Source organism: Balaenoptera borealis, assembly GCF_965194805.1.
Source record: "Balaenoptera borealis genome assembly, chromosome: X".
Classification (NCBI taxonomy): domain Eukaryota; kingdom Metazoa; phylum Chordata; class Mammalia; order Artiodactyla; family Balaenopteridae; genus Balaenoptera; species Balaenoptera borealis.
The window spans coordinates 58,594,776-58,614,627 of record NC_138881.1 but is presented as its reverse complement, the minus strand read 5'-3'; the positions used below and the strand labels follow the sequence as shown (position 1 = coordinate 58,614,627).

The following is a 19,852-nucleotide window of genomic DNA, read 5'->3' as shown; positions in this document are numbered from 1 at the left end:
TATAAACTCAATTTCTTTAATAGACAATAGGTTTCTTCAGGTTATCTATTATTTCCAAACTGAGCTTTGGTAGTTTGTGTCTTTCAAGAAATTTGTCTGTTTCATTTAAGTTGTTGAAATTATTGGCCTAAAGTCATTCATTGTATCATCCATATTATCCTTTTGACATCTGTAAAATCTTTAGTGATGTCACCTTTCTCATTCCTCATATTCGTAATTTGTGTCTTCTCTCTTTTTCTCCCTGTCAGAGTGGCTACAAGTTGATCAATTTTATTGCTCTCAAAGAACCAGCTTTTGGATTCATTAATTTTTCTCTATTGTTTTTTTTCTGTTTTCTATTTCATTTATTAATGTTCTGATCTTTATCATTTCCATTCTTCTACTTACTTTGAGTTTCATTTGCTCTTTTCTTTTCTAGTTTCCAAAGGTGAAAGCTGAAGTCATTGATTTAAGACCTTTATTCTGGTTTAACATAAACAGTTAATGCTATAAATTACCTTCTAAGTATTGCTTTAGTGACAATCCACAAATTTTGATATATCGTGTTTTCATTTTAATTCAGTTCAGAATACTTTCCAATATGACTTCTGACTCCAGTGTAAACCCATGGATTATTTAGAAGTATGCTATTTATTTTCAAAACATTTGCAGATTTCCAGAGAACTTTTTTATTAATTTAATTTAATTCTGTTTTAGTGTAAGATCATAAGTTTGTATGACTTGAATCTTTTAAAATATGTTGATGCTTTTTATATGGCTCAGAATATTCTCTTTCTTGGTAAATGTTCCATGTGCACCAGAGAGGAATGTGTATTTTCCTGGTGTAAGGTCAAGTGTTCTATAAATGTCAGTCAGGTCAAGTTGATTAATAGTGTTAAATATCCTTGCTGATTTTCTGTCTACTTCTCTTGTCAGTTATTTGAGAGAGGTTATTGAAATCTTTGACAATAATTATGGATTTGTTCATTACTCCTCGTAGTTCTATCAGTTTTTGCTTCTTGTATTTTGAAATTTTGTCATTGGATGCATAAACATTTAGGATTATGTCCTCATAATGAATTGATTCCTTTATCATCATGAAATAACCTACTACCACTGGTAATAATCTTTGCTCTGAAATCTATTTTGTCTGATATTAATATAACCCCTCCGGCTTTCTTTTGATTACCTCTACTATAGTATATATTATCCCATCATTTTCTTTTAACCAATTTTGGCTTTATATTTAAAGTGTGTTTCTTGTAGGTAGCATATAGTTTAAAGTTGCTTTCTTAATTCAATCTATCTCTGTCTTTTTTTTTTACATCTTTATTGGAGTATAATTGCTTTACAATGGTGTGTTACTATCTGCTTTATAAAAAAGTGAATCAGCTATATATATACATATATCCCCATATCTCTGCCCTCTTGTGTCTCCCTCCCACCCTCCCTTTCCCACCCCTCTGGGGGTCAGAAAGCACTGAGCTTATCTCCCTGTGCTATGTGGCTGCTTCCCACTAGCTATCTATTTTACATTTGGTAGTGTATATATGTCCATGCCATTCTCACACTTCGTCCCAGCTTACCCTTCCCAATCCCCATGTCCTCAAGTCCATTCTCTACATCTGCATCTTTATTCCTGTCCTGCCCCCAGGTTCTTTGGAACAATTTTTTTTTTTTTTAGATTCCATATATATGTGTTAGCATACGGTATTTGTTTTTCTTTCTGACTTATTTCACTCTGTATGACAGACTCTAAGTCCATCCACCTCACTACAAATAACTCAATTTCGTTTCTTTTTATGGCTGAGTAATATTCCATTGTATATATGTGCCACATCTTTTTTATCCATTCATCTGTCATTGGACACTTAGGTTGCTTCAGTGTCCTGGCTACTGTAGATACAGCTGCAATGAACATTGTGGTACATGACTCTTTTTGAATTATGGTTTTCTCAGGGTATATGCCCAGTAGTGGGATTGCTGGGTCATATAGTAATTCTATTGTTAGTTTCATAAGGAACCTCCATACTGTTCTCCATAGTGGCTGTATCAGTTTACATTCCCACCAACAGTGCAAGAGGGTTCACTTTTCTCCACACCCTCTCCAACCTTTATTGCTTGTAGATTTTTTGATGCTGGCCATTCTGACTGGTGTGAGCTGCTACCTCACTGTAGTTTTGATTTGCATTTCTCTAATGATTAATGATGTTGAGCATACTTTCATGTGTTTGTTGGCAATCTGTATATCTTCTTTGGAGAAATGTCTATTTAGGTCTTCTGCCCATTTTTGGATTGAGTTGTTTGTGTTTTTTTATACTGAGCTGCATGTGCTGCTGGTATATTTTGGAGATTAATCCTTTGTCAGTTGCTTCATTGCAGACATTTCCTCCCATTCTGAGGGTTCTCTTTTCGTCTTGTTTGTGTTTTCCTTTGCTGTGCAAAAACTTTTAAGTTACATTAAGTCCCATTTGTGTATTTTTGTTTTTATTTCCATTTCTCTAGGAGGTGGGTCAAAAAGGATCTTGCTGTGATTTATGTCATAGAGTATTCTGCCTATGTTTTCCTCTAAGACTTTTATAGTGTCTGGCCTTACATTTAGGTCTTTAATCCATTTTGAGTTTATTTTTGTGTATGGTGTTAGGGAGTGTTCTAATTTCATTCTTTTACATGTACTGTCCAGTTTTCCCAGTGCCACTTATTGAAGAGGCTGTCTTTTCTCCATTGTATGTTCTTGCCTCCTTTATCAAAGATAAGGTAACCATATGTGTGTAGGTTTATCTCTGGGCTTTCTATCCTGTTCCATTCATCTATGTTTCTGTTTTTGTGCCAGTACCATACTGTCTTGATGACTGTAGCTTGGTAGTATAATCTGAAGTCCGGAGCCTGATTCCTCCAGCTCCATTTTTCTTTCTCAAGATTGCTTTGGCTATTCGGGGTCTTTTGTATTTCCCTACAAGTTGTGAAATTTTTTGTTTTAGTTCTACGAAAAATGCCATTGGTAGTTGGATAGGAATTGCATTGAAACTGTAGATTGCTTTGGGTAGTAGAGTCATTTTCACAATGTTGATTCTTCCAATCCAAGAACATGGTGTATCTCTCCATCTGTTTGTACATCTTTAATTTCTTTCATCAGTGTCTTATAGTTTTCTGCATACAGGTCTTTTGTCTCCTTAGGTAGGTTTATTCCTAGGTATTTTATTCTTTTTGTTGCAGTGGTAAATGGGAGTGTTTCCTTAATTTCTCTTTCAGATTTTTCATCCTTAGTGTATAGGAATTCAAGCGATTTCTGTGCATTAATTAATTTTGTGTTCTGCTACTTTACCAAATTCATTGATTAGCTCTAGTAGTTTTCTGATAGCATCTTTAGGATTCTCTGTGTATAGTATCATGTCATCTGCAAACAGTGACAGCTTTACTTCTTTTCCGATTTGGATTCCTTTTATTTATTTTTCTTCTCTGATTGCTGTGGCTAAAACTTCAAAAACTATGTTGCATAATGATGGTGAGAGTGGACAACCTTGTCTTGTTCCTGATCGTAGAGGAAATGGTTTCAGTTTTTCACCATTGAGGATGATGTTGGCTGTGGGTTTGTCATATATGGCCTTTATTATGTTGAGGTAGGTTCCCTCTATGCATGCTTTCTGGAGGGTTTTTATCATAAATGTGTGTTGAATTTTTTCGAAAGCATTTTCTGCATCTATTGAGATGATCATATGCTTTTTCTCCTTGAATTTGTTAATATGGTTTATCACATTGATTGATTTACGTATATTGAAGAATCCTTGCATTCCTGGGATAAACCCCACTTGATCATGGTGTATGATCCTTTGAATGTGCTGTTGGATTCTGCTTGCTAGTATTTTGTTGAGGATTTTTGCATCTATATTCATCAGTGATATTGGCCTGTAGTTTTCTTTCTTTGTGACATCTTTGCCTGGTTTTGGTATCAGGGTGATGTTGGCCTCGTAGAATGAGCTTGGGAGTGTTCCTCCCTCTGCTATATTTTGGAAGAGTTTGAGTAGGATAGGTGTTAGCTCTTCTCTAAATATTTGTTAGAATTCACCTGTGAAGCCATCTGGTCCTGGGCTTTTTATGTTAGAAGATTTTTAATCACAGTCTCAATTTCTGTGCTTGTGTTGGTCTGTTTATATTTTCTGTTTCTTCCTGGTTCAGTCTCAGAAGGTTGTGCATTTCTAAGAATTTGTCCATTTCTTCCAGGTTGTCCATTTTATTGGCATATAGTTGCTTGTAGTACTCTCTCACGATACTTTGTATTTCTGCAGTGTCAGTTGTTACTTCTCCTTTTTCATTTCTAATTCTATTGATTTGAGTCTTCTCCCTTTTTTTCTTGATGAGTCTGGCTAATGGTTTATCAATTCTGTTTATCTTCTCAAAGAACCAGCTTTTAGTTTTATTGATCCTTGCTATCGTTTCCTTCATTTCTTCTTCATTTATTTCTGATCTGATCTTTATGATTTATTTCCTTCTGCTAACTTTGGGGTTTTTTTGTTTTTGTTTTTCTAACTGCTTTAGGTGTAGAGTTAGGTTGTTTATTTGAGATGTTTCTGGTTTCTTGAGGTAGGATTGTATTGCTGTAAACTTCCCTCTTAGAACTGCTTTTGCTGCATCCCATAGGTTTTGGGTCGTCGTTTTTTCATTGTCCTTTGTCTCTAGGTATTTTTTGATTTCCTCTTTGATTTCTTCAGTGACCTCCTGGTTATTTAATAGTGTATTTTTTAGTTTCCATATGTTTGTATTTTTTATAGAATTTTTCCTCTAATTGATATCTAGTCTCATAGCTTTGTGGTGAGAAAAGATACTTAATACAATTTCAATTTTCTTAAATTTACCAAGGCTTGATTTGTGACCCACGATATGATCTGTCCTGGAGAATGTTGCATGTGCACTTGAGAAGAAAATGTATTCTGTTGTTTTTGGATGGAATAATCCTGTAAATATCAGTTAAGTCCATCTTGTTTAATATATCATTTAAAGCTTGGTTTCCTTATTTATTTTCATTTTGGATGATCTGTCCATTGGTGAAAGTGGGGTGTTAAAGTCCCCTGCTATGACTGTGTTACTGTCAGTTTCCCCTTTTATGGCTGTTAGCATTTGCTGTTAGGAGCATAAATATTTACAACTGTTAAATCTTCTTCTTGGATTGATCCCTTGATCATTATGTAGTGTCCTTCTTTGTCTCTTGTAATAGTCTTTATTTTAAAGTCTATTTTGTCTGATATGAGAACTGCTACTGCAGCTTTCTTTTGATTTCCATTTGCATGGAGTATCTTTTTCCATCCCCTCACTTTCAGTCTGTATGTGTCCCTAGGTCTAAAGTGGGTCTCTTGTAGACAGCATATATATGGGTCTTATTTTTGTATCCATTCAGCCAGTCTATGTCTTTTGGTTGGAGCATTTAATCCATTTACATTTAAGGTAGTTATCGATATGTATGTTCCTATTACCATTTTCTTAATTGTTTTGGGTTTGTTATTATTGTAGGTCTTTTCCTTCTCTTGTGTTTCCTGCCTAGAGAAGTTGCCTTAGCATTTATTGTAAAGCTGGTTTGGTGGTTCTGAATTCTCTTAGCTTTTGCTTGTCTGTAAAGGTTTTAATTTCTCTGTCGAATCTGAATGAGATCCTTCCTGGGTAGAGTAATCTTGGCTGTATGATTTTGTCTTTCATCACTTTAAATATGTCCTGCCACTCCCTTCTGGCTTGCAGAGTTTCTGCTGAAAGATCAGCTGTTAACCTAATGGGGATTCCCTTGTATGTTATTTGTTGCTTTTCCTTTGCTGCTTTTAATAATTTTTCTTTTTATTTAAGTCTTGATAGTTTGATTAATATTTGTCTTCACATGTTTCTCCTTTGATTTATCCTGTATGGGACTCTCTGGGGTTCCTCGACTTGATTGACTATTTCCTTTCCCATATTATGGCAGTTTTCAATTATAATCTCTTCAAGTATTTTCTCAGTCACTTTCTTTTTCTCTTCTTCTTCTGGGACCCCTATCATTAGAATGTTGGTGCTTTTAATGTTGTCTCAAAGGTCTCTGAAACTGTCCTGAATTCTTTTCATTCTCTTGTCTTTATTCTGCTCTGTGGTAGTTATTTCCACTATTTTATCTCCCAGGTCACTTATCCGTTCTTCTGCCTCAGTCATTCTTCTATTGATTCCTTCTAGAGAATTTTAATTTCATTTATCATGTTGTTCATCATTGTTTGTTTGCTCTTTAGTTCCTTTTGGTCCTTGTTAAATGTTTCTTGTATTTTCTCCATTCTATTTCCAAGATTTTGGATCATCTTTACTGTCATTATTCTGAATTCTTTTTAGGTAGACTGCCTATTTCCTCTTCATTTGTTAGGTCTGGTGGGTTTTTGCCTTCCTCCTTCATCTGCTGTGTGTTTCTCTGTCTTCTCATTTTGCTTAACTTACTGTGTTTGGGGTCTCCTTTTCGCAGGCTGCAGGTTCATAGTTCCCGTTGTTTTTGGTGTCTGCCCCCAGTGGCTAAGGTTGGTTCAGTGAGTTGTGTAGGCTTCCTGGTGGAGTGGACTGGTGCCTGTGTTCTGGTGGATGAGGCTGGATCTTGTCTTTCTGATGGGCAGGACTGCGCCCGGTGGTGTGTTTTGTGGTTTCTGTGGCCTGATTATGATTTTAGGCAGCCTTTCTTCTGCTGGGTGGGGTGTGTTCCTGTCTTGCTAGTTGTTTGGCATAGGGTGTCCAGCACTGTAGCTTGCTGGTTGTTGAGTGGAGCTGGTCTTAGCGTTGAGATGGAGATCTCTGGGAGAGCTTTCGCTGTTTGATATTACGTGGAACGGGGAGGTCTCCAGTGGTCCAGTGTCCTGAACTCGGCTCTCCCACCTCAGAGGCACAGGCCTGACACCCAGCTGGAGCACCAACACCCTGTCAGGCACACGGCTCAGAAGAAAAGGAGAAAAAAAGAAAGAAAGAAAGAGAGGGGGGGAGGGAGGGAGGGAGGAAGGAAAGAAGGAAAATAAAATGAAATTATTAAAATAAAAAAATTATTAAAAATAAAAAATTTAAAAGTAATTAAAAAAAGAAAGAAGAGAGCAACCAAAACAAAAAACCAATCCACTAATGATAACAAGTGCTAAAAACTATACTAGAAAAAAAAAAATGGACAGAGTGAAACCTAGGACAAATGGTAAGAGCAAAGCTATACAGACAAAATCACAGAAAGAAGCATACACATATACACTCATAAAAAGTGAAAAAGGAAAAAATATATGTATCTATATATATTTAAAAAAAAGGAAGAGAGCGACCAAATCAATACACAAATCTACCAATGATAATAAACTCTTAAGTACTGAACTACGATAAACATAAAACCAGAAACAAATTAGATGCAGAAAGGAAACCCCAAGTCTACATTTGCTCCCAAAATCCACCTCCTCAATTTTGGGATGATTCGTTGTCTATTCAGGTATGCCAGAGATGCAGGGTACATCAAGTTGAATGCGAAGATTTAATCTGCTGCTCCTGAGGCTGCTGGGAGAACTTTCCTTTTCTCTTCTTTGTTCGCACAGCTCCTGGGGTTCAGCTTTGGATTTGGCTCTGCCTCTGCATGTAGGTCTCCTGAGGGCGTCTGTTTTTTGCTCAGACAGGATGGGGTTAAAATAGCAGCTGATTCGGGGGCTCTGGCTCACTCAGGCCAGGGGGAGGGAGGGGTACGGAATGCGCGGCGAGCCTGTGGTGGCAGAGGGCAGCGTGAAGTTGCAACAGCCTGAGGTGTGCTGTGTGTTCTCCTGGGGAAGTTGTTCCTGGATCAGGAACAGTGGCGGGCTGCACAGGCTTTCGGGAGGGGCTGTGTGGATAGTGACCTGTGCTTTCACACAGGCTTCTTGGTCCTGCAGCAGCAGCCTTAATGTTTCATGCCCGTCTCTGGTGTCTGTTCTGATAAACGCGGCTCTCACCTGTCTCTGGAGCTCGTTTAGGCAGTGGTCTGAATCGCCTCTCCTTGCACACCCTGAAACAATGGTCTCTTTCCTCTTAGGCAGTTCCAGAATTTTTCCCGGACTCCCTCCCGTCTAGCTGTGGCGCACTAGCCCCCTTCAGGCTGTGTTCACGCAGCCAACCCCAGTCCTCTCCCTGGGACCTGACCTCCGAAGCCTGAGCCTCAGCTCCCAGCCCCCGCCCGCCCTGGCGGGGGAGCAGACAGGGGGAGCAGACAAGCCTCTCGGGCTGGTGAGTGCTGGTCGGCACCGCTCCTCTGTGCGGGAATCTCTCCGCTTTGCCCTCTGCACCCCTATTGCTGCGCTCTCCTCCGTGGCTCCAAAGCTTCCCCCCCGACACCCCCCGTCTCCGCCAGTGAAGGGTCTTCCTAGTGTGTGGAAACTTTTCCTCCTTCACAGCTCCCTCCCAGAGGTGCAGGTCCTGTCCCTATTCTTTTGTCTCTGTTTTTTTCTTTTTCCTTTTCCCCTACCCAGGTGCACGGGTATTTTCTTGCCTTTTGGGAAGTCTGAGGTCTTCTGCCAGCTTTCAGTAGGTGTTCTGTAGGAGTTGTTCCACATGTAGATGTATTTCTGATGTATTTGTGGGGTGGAAGGTGATTTCCTCGTCTTACTCCTCCACCATCTTAAAGGTCTCTCTATCTCTGTCTTTTAATTGGATCATCTAGACCATTTATATTTTAACGTGACTACTGATATGGCTAAGTTTAAATTTAGCATCTTGTTATTTGTCTTCTATTTGTCCTATCTGGTTTTTGTTGCCTTTTTTCTGCCCTTTTAGATTAATTAATATTTTATAATTATGTTTATCTCATTCTTTGGCTTATAGGTATAACTTTTTGTTTTGTTATTTTAGTTGTTACTTAAGGCCTATAGTACATACATATCTAACTTATCACGGTCTACCTTTAACACATACAAGGAAATATAATACCACCATTCTTTTTTTTACTTTATTCTGTATTATAATCCACTTTATGGATGTACCAAATTGTATTTAGCCCATACATTATTGATGAAATTTAGGTTCATTCCATATTTTACTCTTACAAAAAATTGCTGTGTGAACATATTTGTATGTTTTTATTCACTTTTGCAGATATATCCATGGAATAAATTCATAGAGGTGAATTGCCCAGTCGGGCATTTTTCTGACATTCAAGTCCTCCTTGACGGTTTAGCAATTTAGATGACTTTATGAAAATTAATTAATATTTTAAAGATATTAATGCTCTTAAAATAAATTCCAAAGTCATTGTGGTATAATTAACCATAGATAGCTATTATCTTTGATAACAGTATCTCATTTTTTAATTGTTTCCTTGTTTTTCAGCTTTGCAGGCAATTACTCCTTCAGAGAATTTATTAAGAGCTGAAGAACAAGAAGAGAATGTTGTACTTAGATATAGAGGTTTAGTTGTCATGTTTCTCAATTTAGCTGCCCAGTTTGCTCTAAAGGTAATTCTTATGTACCCATCTATGAGATTTTTACCTCTTTTCCATTTTCAGAGACAATTAGAATGGAATCATCATCAGTTAGGCACAGGAGAGGCCTTTCTTTACCCTCTATTTTGCCTCATTATTTTCACACCAAGCTTTGTTGCAGAATTGCTTTATTTCTCTTCAGTGTTTTATGATGTAGAGTAAAGTAAATAAAACAAAGTGAGGTAATAGTTTTGAGCTTAAAACAACAGAAAAAATAAGCATAGCAAAACGTTAACTTTTAAGAGAAACTTGAGATTTAAAGTACTATACCATGCAAAAAAATAGTCATCTATTTGGAAGCTTATCTTTCTCATCCGTTTGCAAAAAAAAAGAAAACACAGTTTAAATCTTAATGGACCTTTTTAGTTTGTAACCAGAAAGCGACTTTAGTTTAGAAGTAATAAATACTTGCACCTCCTTTGTTTACTTGCAAAATTCTGGTCTTAGTAATATACAGGATTAGGAAAAGCATTGTAGCAACTGTGGAGCTCTTGGAGTAGGTGCTAGACCGGGTTTGAGTTCTGGCTCTGCCACTTAAGTGCTTCCCTTCTTTGAATCTTAATTTCATCATTTGTAAAATAAAGATAATACCTAACTCCAGGGTTATTGTGAAAATTAACTGAGAGGATGGCTGAAAATGTGATTTGTAATTAAAGAAGCTTGATCTACACATATAGTGTTTCTGTTCTTATTAACAATATACAATCTGGCCACAGCTGTCTCTTCTACTTTATCTCATATTACTCCCCTGTATCATCATTATAGTGATATAATCCACCATTACGTTAGGCACAAGATCTAGAATGGTGGAGGCACAGGCCCTCTATAACTCCAAGCAAATACAGTGTCTCTCAAACAGGCCAGTCACATTCCTTTGTCTGTGTCTGTTTTATACCATCCCATCTTTTAAGAAATGTTCTTATTTAAATGCCACCTTTTCAAAGTCCAACTTAAGATTTCCTTCCACTGTAGAGACTTCCCAAATCAATTCCAGTCCTCATTGCTCTCTTTCTACTCTAAGTTTCAGTAATTTTTAATGTGTATGATAGTTATTTGGTCTGTATCATATATACTGCCTTATATTGCTAATGCATGGATTGTCTGTCTAACTTGACTTATAAGCTCCTTGAGGGCCATATTTCTAGTACCTAGCCCAATATCTTGCCCAAAGTAGTAGCTGAATACAGTTTTGAATGATACGTGTTTTGATGTTAATGAATAGGATAATAGAACTCCTGGAAGAGGAAAAATATTTGGCAGATGTAGGTACATGATGTGCTTGTGCAGGAAATGAGAGAAAAATCTATAATGGGGAACCCAAAGGCAAATATCTTTTTAAAGGAAGGTTTATAAAGTTACATTTGATGGAAAGCAGAAGAAAGCCAATGGAAGAATTATGGAACTGTATTTCTGAAAAGGAAAATAATTTTAATAGAGGAGAAAGAATCAGGAAAAAAAAAGCCTCAAGTAGTTTGAATTAGAAGATGGAAGGAAGGATGGATGAGCCAAACCCAGGAAACTGAATATACCTCTACAAAAGAACAAGGGTGGAATCCAGTTTTTACTTACTACAGTTGCTTTGCAAAAGGCATTTCAAGTGCTAGTGAAACTATCATTCATTCAGCAAATATTTATTGAGCACCTACTAAGTGCCAGGCACTGTTCTAGTCTCTTGGGATAAATTAGTAAACAAAACAGTGATACGCCTTCTTGGAGCTAACATTCAAGCAGGAGGAGAGAAGATAATAATAAGCATAATAAATAAGAAATTATATAATATGTTAGAAGTTGATAGTAATATAGAAAAAATAGAGCAGGATAACAAGGATCAGGGATGGGAGTGGGCTGGAATTGGTGTGAGTTATTTTTTTTAAATAGGATGGTGAGGATAGGTCTCATCCAGGAGATGACATTTGTACAAAGACTTGAAATTGTTGAGGGAGTTAGCCCTGTAGATAGATATATGGGGGGAGTGAAGAGGAAGAGTATTACAGGCAGAGGTAACAGCCAATACAAAGGCCCTAAGGTATGTAGCAAGGAAGCCAGTATGGCTAGAGTGAATAAAGGGTGGGATTAGTGAGAGATGAAGTCAGAGAGGTGATAGTCTGGATTATGTAGATCCTTATAGGCCAGTGAAAGGACTTTGACTTTTACTCTGAATGACATGGGGAACCATCGGAAGGTTTTTAACAGAGCAGTGACATGATTTGACTTTCATTTTGACAGAAATACTCTTGGCTGTTATATTGAGAATAGACCATAAAAGAACCAAGCAAGGAGACCTGTTAGGAAGTTTTCGAAGTAATCCAGGGAAAAGATTAAGGTGACTCAGATAAGGGAGATAACAGTGGAGGTAAATGATAAAAGAATTTGCTGACAGATTGGATGAAGGGTATAAGAGAAAGACTGGGTCATCAAATGGAGTTGCCATCAATTGAAGTAGGAAAGGCTGCAAATAGAGTACGGTTGGGGGCAAAATCAGGAGTTCAGTTTGGACATGATGCATTTGAGATGTCTATTAGACTATCCAAGTAGAGATCTGAATAGTCAGTTGTATATATGACTCTGGAGTTGTGAAAGAGGTCTGGGCTGAAGAGAAAAGTTTAATAAGAGTCACTAATATATAGATGGTATATAAAGTTATGAGACTGGGATGCCATCACCAAGGGAGTGAGTATCTATGCAGTAGAGAAGAGGACCAGAGACTGAGCCTGAAACCCTCAAACATTAATGGTTTGGAGAAAAGAAGAGGAACCAGTAAAGGATAATGAAAGGGAGTAATCCATGAGGTAGGAGAAAACGAGGATGATGTGGTGTCTTGGAAGCCAAATGTGTTCCAAGGAGGAAAGAGTGATCAACTATGTTGAATGTTGCTGATAGGTCAAATACAGTGAGGACTGAGAACTGACCATTGGAATTTATAATATGGAGGTCATCGGTGAGTTTGACAAGAGCAGTTTTGGTAGAGGTAGGACAAACACCTGATTAGAGTAGGCTCAAGAGAGAATTGAAGGAAAGGAATTGGATACAATAAGTATAGACAATTCTTTAGAAGAGTTTACTACAAAGGGAAGAAAAGAAGTTGGGCAAGAAAACAAAATTTTTTTTAAAGTTGGGCAGTAGTTGGTGAGAGAAGTACGATCAAGAGGTTTGTTTGTTTGCTTGAAATGGGATGAGTGAGAATGTTTATTTGCTAATAGGAATGAACCAGTAAGAGAACAAAAATTGACAATGTGAGAGAGAAAAATGAAAATTGTTAGAGTAATGTCATTAAATAGGCAAGAGGTGATGGATGCAAGTGTATAAGTTTAGGGTTTGGCTCTAGGAAGAAACATGGATAGTTCATTTATGATAGCAGTTGAGAAGGCAGAGTATGTGGTGTGGTTCCTGGTGTGTGAATAGATGTGGTAGTGGGAATCTGTGGAAGTTCTCTTTCTGACTGCTTCAGTTTTCTCAGTGAAGTAAGAAACAAGGTCATCACCTGAGAGTGAGAATAGGAGAGGAGGTGTTGGGTGTTGAGAAAAGAGGATAAGATATCAGCTAATCATCCAGAAAATCAAAGTGAATGGCAAGGGTAGTGTGGTATGCTTGCCTTGTAGCAATAAGGTCCATTTGATGAAGTTTTAAAAATAAAACAAATAGTTGTACAGGTTTTTGCCCAGCTACTTTCAGCTGCATGGATGCGGCACAAAAGTCACTAGAAAGTTGAATTTAACCAGGCTCATGGTTTTGCCGATGAATACAGTGAAGCAAAATAGGGGCAGGAAAATCAAGGAACAAGGGAGTGACTATAGTTAATCCCCATGGAATTTAAACTGGGTACCGAGGAGGACTTCAAGGGGATGAAAGATGGTGAAATATTAGTAGTATCAATGTATTGGAGATCTTAATGCAGTTGAAGGATTGCTGGAGTGATAGAGGGAGTGAATTAGAAAGGTAGGAGATGTTAGAATACATGAAATAGAGCAGGGTACAAGACTAGAGTGAGGGAGTGAGACACCTAGAATTGGTCCATGCACAACCCTGAGAATGAGTGTGTCCTTAAATTGTGTACCCTAGGAGCCTCACTTGCATCACCTGGCTTTTAGTGATGACAGTGTCCAGTGAATGACTGTGCTAGTGAATGGCTAAGATAATTGGCAAAGTGGAATTCAAGGAAATAAGAGACTAGGATATTAGAAGGATCATCTATCTGTATAATGAAAATGCCAAAAATTGGCAGGAGTATTTTTTGGAAAAAATAGCTGTGAGTAGTAGATAAATCATTAAGAAATGAGAAGAAATGGTCTGAGAGCAGTTCACCGTAACAGTGAGGGATAATGGGTGATATAGTCTGGTGACAGGAAATTCAAAGCTGGGGGTTTTAGGGAGCAAGAGGGAGAATAATTTTAAAACAGCAGTGAGGAGCAAAAATGATGCCTACTCCATCTCCAGGTCTAGGGAGATGAAAGAAAAGCAGCCACTACTTGAGAGGGCTTCATTGGAAGCAGTATCCTTGGAGAAACCTAGATTTCCATTAGAGAAAGAATGTAGAGGGAACTTTCTGGGAAGAGGTTGCTCATAGAGGAGATTTTGCTGATAATGGACTGAATTTCAGAAAGCATAGTGGAAGGGTTGGAGGAGTTGGGGAGAAATGAGAAAAGAGGACAAAAGGGATTTACAGAGCCTTATGTGGATTAGGGTGCTAGAAATGAGGGTGACCTCAGAGTCCAGGGTTCTTTTGGCTACTGCTGGCAAACAGGAGTAAAGAGCACAGTAAGATTAGTCCTAGTGAATTCAAGGCAGTGTTGGCAAGGCTATGAGTGTTTGTGGATAGGGAGGAGTGGCTTTCTGGGGCCAATATGAACCTGTTCTGTTTTTGTCAATGAGTTGTATCTTCATTCTACCATCTTGCAGTAGCTCTTTTGAGAATACAAAACAAACAAGTTCAGATTTTGTCTTCCCCTTAATGGACAGGAATATAGATAACATTTTGTAAGTATCACTTTGAGATGTAATTTAACATTATATTTGTCCTTTTTAGAATGGACAACATATCGTGGCAGGAAAAGCTTTGGAATATTTAGCTCAATATGCAGAAGACGGACAACAAGTCCTTACAGCTTTAAAGTAAGTAATCCACATCCTGTGGATGTGAAAGGATCTCCTCTGTACATGTTACTCTTGGTCTATAAACTTTGCCAAAATAGTACTGATGGGATCAAGCTGAGTCAATGCCTACAATACCAAGTGTTTTTTTTTCCAACTTTATTGAGATGTAACTGACAAATGGTGGCATTGTGTAAATTAAGGTATGTAACCTGGTGATTTAATACACATTCGTATTATGAAATGGTTAGCACAATAAGATTAGTTAATACATCCATCACCTCACAAAATTACACACTGTGTGTGGTGAGAACATTTAAGATTGACTCTCTTAGCAACTTTCAAGTGTATAATACAGTATGGTTAACTACAGTCACCATGCTGTACATTAGATCTTTGGAATGTATTCATCTTATAACTGGAAGTTTATACCCTTTGACCAACATCTCCCCATTTTCTCCACCCACAGGCCCTGGCAAACATCATTCTACTCTATTTCTATGTGTTTGGATTTTCTTTCTTTCTTTTTTTTCTTTTGTTTTTTTTCTAGAGATTCCACATATAAGTGAGACAATACAGTTTTTGTCTTTCTCTGTCTGATGTATTTCACTTAGTACAGTGCCTTCAAGGTCCATCTGTGTTGTCACAAAAGGCAGGATTTTCTTCTTTTATTTGGTTGAATAATATTCCTGTTTGTGTGTGTGTACATATACCACATTTTCTTTATTTCTCCACTGATGGACACTTAAGTTGTTTCCATGTCTTGGCTATTGTGAATAATGCTACAGTGAACATGGGGGTGCAGATATCTCTTTAAGATAGTGATTTCCTTTCCTTTGGATATATACCCAGAAGTGGGATTGCTGGATTGTATAGTAGTTTTATTTTTACTTTTTAAGGAACCTCCATGCTGTTTTCCACAGTGGCTGTACCAGTTTGCATTCCCATCAACAATGCACTAGGGCTCCCTTTTCTCTACAGCACTTGTTATGTCTCGTCTTTTTGATAATAGCCATTCTAACAGGTGTGAGGTGATATTTCATTGTGGTTTTGATTTGCATTTCCCTGATGATTAGTAATGTTCAGCATCTTTTCATGTACCTGTTGGCCATTTGGATGTCTTCTTTGGTAAAATATCTATTCAGGGGCTCTGCTCATTTTTAAATAAGATTATTTGTTTTTTGCTGTGGAGTTTTAGGAATTCGTTATATATTTTGGATATTAACCTCTTATCAGATAAATTGTTTGCAAACATTTTCTCCCATTCCATAGGTTGCCTTTTCATTTTTTTTTGATAGTTTCCTTTGCTGTGCAGAAGCTTTTTACTTTGATGTAGCCCCACTTATTCATTTTTGCTTTTGTTGCTTGTGCTTTGGGTGTCATATCCAAAAAATCATTGTCAAGGAGCTTTTTCCCTGTGTTTTCTTCTAGAACTTTTATGGTTTCAAGTCTTATATTTAAGTCTTTAATCCATTTTGAGTTAGTTTTTCTGAGTAGTGAAAGATAGGGGTCCAATTTCATTCTTTTGTATGTGGATATCCAGTTTTCCCAGTACCACTTATTGAAAAGATTATCTTTCCTCCATTAAATATTCTTGTCTCCCTTGTCAAATATTAGTTGACAGTATATATATGGGTTTATTTCTGGGCTCTCTATTCTATTCTATTGGTCTACATGACTATTTTTATGCCAATACCATGCTGTTTTGATTACTATAACTTTGTAGTATAGTTTGAAAACAAGAAATGTGATGGCTCTAGCTTTGTTCTTCTTTTTCAAGCTTGCTTTTGTTGTTCAGGGTCTTTTGTGGTTCCATTTGAATTTTAGGATTTTTTTTTTCTATTTATGTGAAAAATGCTATTGGAAATTTGGTAGGGATGCTTAAGGTAAAAAAAGATATCAGTTGAAACTGATCTTTCCCTTTCTCTGTTTCTATGAAGGAAAATGGTTTATCAAAAGGGAACTTTTACATACAATAGTGAGAGGAGGGTGAGGTTAGGATATGGTAACTCCTAATGATAACTGAGAATATGCCAGTGGGAAAAATAAACCAGAAGGGTTCTATAGTGATTCTCCCATTGGTCAACTATACTTGAGGCCACACTTCTGAAGGGAAATGGAGTCACAGATATAAAAGTATCAGAAGGAGTCTTGAGATACATGCGTTTAGTCAGATAAATATCTAAAATTATTCTGGATGATTGATGGTGTTTTTTCTTTTTAAAGATTTTTAGGATTTGAAACTTTACAAACTACCTTATTTTGTCAGTTTGTCATCATGCCGCCAGATCCCTTCAAAAAATATTCATCCAAGTTTATGTGGAACCCAAAGGCCAGTTCCAGGTTCCTTTATAGAAAGAAAAATATAAAAGACTTGTACACTATATCTGATGTTCTGGCAGGTGATTTGGGGCAATTATATAAACTGTGGAACTATTTAAGAATTTGTCATAAGCAACACTTTTCGTTTTAAAATTATTTAATTAAATTACTCTTCCAAAATTACAAAGTTGGTATGTTTTCATTGCAACCATTAAGACATACAAAGACCTATAAATAAAATAATCTCCTTTTTTACCTCTCTTTTCTCACTTCTGCCTCCTGGGCTAATCAAGATTAATAACTTGGTATATATTCTCTCACATATTTCTTCCTAAGCATCACTTTTTATATTACTTTATCATACAGGTGTTTGTTTCGTCTTGTTGTTCCATCAGTTTCTCAAATGCCAGAATCTGAAAACAAGTAAGTTATAATTCAACAGAAATGATGTATTCACCATTATAAAAAATATAACAACTTTCACTAGAAACCTTGTATTGAGAGATGTATAGTATACTGGGTAAGGTCAATATAGGCTCTGGGGCCAGTCTTCCTGGGTTCATATTTTGGCTCTGCCACTTATTAGATATGTAACCTGGGCTTCTGTTTCCCGATCTGTAAAATGGGTATAATAATAGTACCTACCTTATGAGGTTGCTGTGATGACCTGATGAATAAATACATGTAAAACACTTAGAATAGTGCCAGGCATTTACCACGCCCTCAGTAATGTTCGTTATGATTTCATTATGATATTGTGTCTGTTTCCCCCTTTCTTAACAGGAGACTTAAATATAGACATAGCTCTTAGCTCTTACTTTCCCACAGAAACATAAATAACCTGGTTGGCTTGTTGATTCTGATTCTATATCAGCTCAGCTGGGTGTATTCAAATATCTTTCTGTTCACAGTTTCTATGGCATGAGATATAAAGAACTTAACAATTCATGGAAGAATTGTGTCACCCATATCTCATTCACAAAATTCACTGACTCCTAATGATTTAAAAGAAAACTCTATTCAAGGTCTTGACTAGGGATAACTTTCAGAGAAATACCACCTATCTCTGTTTTCTCTACTTGGACAAAAACTCTGTAATAGTGTATCACTACTTCATTTTTGCTTTGTATATTTGTACCTGGAGGCAATATATTTTTTCAGCTAAATTCTTTGGGAACTATCTATGACTGAGATAATATTAGATTGATGACATAACTTTTTTCATAATACAAATTTTACCCAAACATATATGGTAAGTTTTGCCCCTTCTTTACAGGCTCTATGAATCCATTTGAAGGGCACTCAAGCTAACTAAAAAAAAAAAAACCATATTGAGATAATTGAAAATTTGAGTAATGACCAAATATTTGATATTAATAAATTATTAACTTTTAGGCATATAATGGTAGTATAGTTATGTTTTTAAAAGGATCCTTATATCTTATAGACACATCCTAAAATATTTATGGATGAAATGATGTGATGTCTGGAATTTGCTTCTACAATAAATGCTGGAGAGGGTGTGGAGAAAAGGGAACTCTCTTGCACTGTTGGTGGGAATGTAAATTGATACAGCCACTATGGAGAACAGTATGGGTGTTCCTTAAAAAACTAAAAATAGAACTACCCTATGACCCAGCAATCCCACTACTGGGCATGTACCCTGAGAAAACCATAATTCAAAAAGAGTCATGCACCAAAATGTTCATTGCAGCTCTATTTACAATAGCCAGGACATGGAAGCAACCTAAGTGTCCATCAACAGATAATGGATAAAGAAGATGTGGCACATATATACAATGGAATATTACTCAGCCATAAAAAGAAACGAAATGGAGTTATTTGTAGTGAGGTGGATGGACCTAGAGTCTGTCATACAGAGTGAAGTAAGTCAGAAAGAGAAAAACAAATACTGTATACTAACACACATATATGGAATAAAAAAAAAAAGTTCTGAAGAACCTAGGGGCAAGACGGGAATAAAGACACAGACCTACTAGAGAATGGACTTGAGGATACGGGGAGGGGGAAGGGTAAGCTGGGACAAAGAGAGAGAGTGGCATGGACATATATACACTACAAAACGTAAAATAGATAGCTAGTGGGAAGCAGCCGCATAGCACAGGGAGATCAGCTCGGTGCTTTGTGACCACCTAGAGGGGTGAGATAGGGAGGGTGGGAGGGAGGGAGATGCAAGAGGGAAGAGATATGGGGACATATGTATATGTATAACTGATTCACTTTGTTATAAAGCAGAAACTAACACACCATTGTAAAGCAATTATACTCCAATAAAGATGTTAAAAAATAATAATAATATGGGAGAAGAGGGGGTAGGTGGAGGTATCATTAAACTAAGATTGATGATGAGTTAATAATTATTGAAGCTGGACCATGGATACATGGGGATTCATTCATCTGTTAAATATAAGCATCTTTGAAATTTTCAACAATAAAAAGTTAAAAAATAAACTCAGAGACTAAATCTTGATAGCTAATAGATTGTAAGAGCTCCTCAAAGGCTAGGACTATTTGTATTTATCTTTGTATCTCTGGAACCTAGGACAGTATCTAGCACATAATAGCCACTCAGTTTATTTAAATGGCTGAATATCAGTTCTTTACAAGAAGATCTTATATTGGATTTAAAAGGTGCTTCATATTCCATGTAATTGTGATGCACAGTCAAATCCCACTCATTAAAACTAATTTAAAGATGGGGAAAAGGAAAGGGATCTTGTTCAAATTAATGACAAACTTTAATTACAGAATATTTTGTAAATATACCTTTATTGTTCTCAAGTAAATATAGTAATAAAGAACATCTACTAGCAGTGTTTTCAAGTAGAGGTCAGGACCTGATTTAACAAATAGATTAGACTAACTTATAAAAGAAAAAAAAAGCCTAATTCAATGGGAAGAGTCAGAGAACTGAGTTCTAGTCTCAGCTGTTTCACTAACTTCTGGTTTACCTTAGACAATAACAACTTATTTAACTTCTC

At 36.9% G+C, this 19,852-nt stretch overlaps 1 protein-coding gene across 1 annotated transcript in view; it reads left to right on the top strand.

The window, feature by feature from the left end:
- LOC309620323 (testis-expressed protein 11-like) overlaps positions 1-19,852 on the top strand; it is a 156,824-nt gene that overhangs the window by 62,880 nt on the left and 74,092 nt on the right. Inside the window, exons 5-7 of the mRNA XM_082376470.1 lie at positions 9,289-9,413; positions 14,464-14,549; positions 17,217-17,273. Coding sequence (XP_082232596.1) covers positions 9,289-9,413; positions 14,464-14,549; positions 17,217-17,273 — 268 coding nt within the window. The remainder of the gene's footprint in view (positions 1-9,288; positions 9,414-14,463; positions 14,550-17,216; positions 17,274-19,852) is intronic.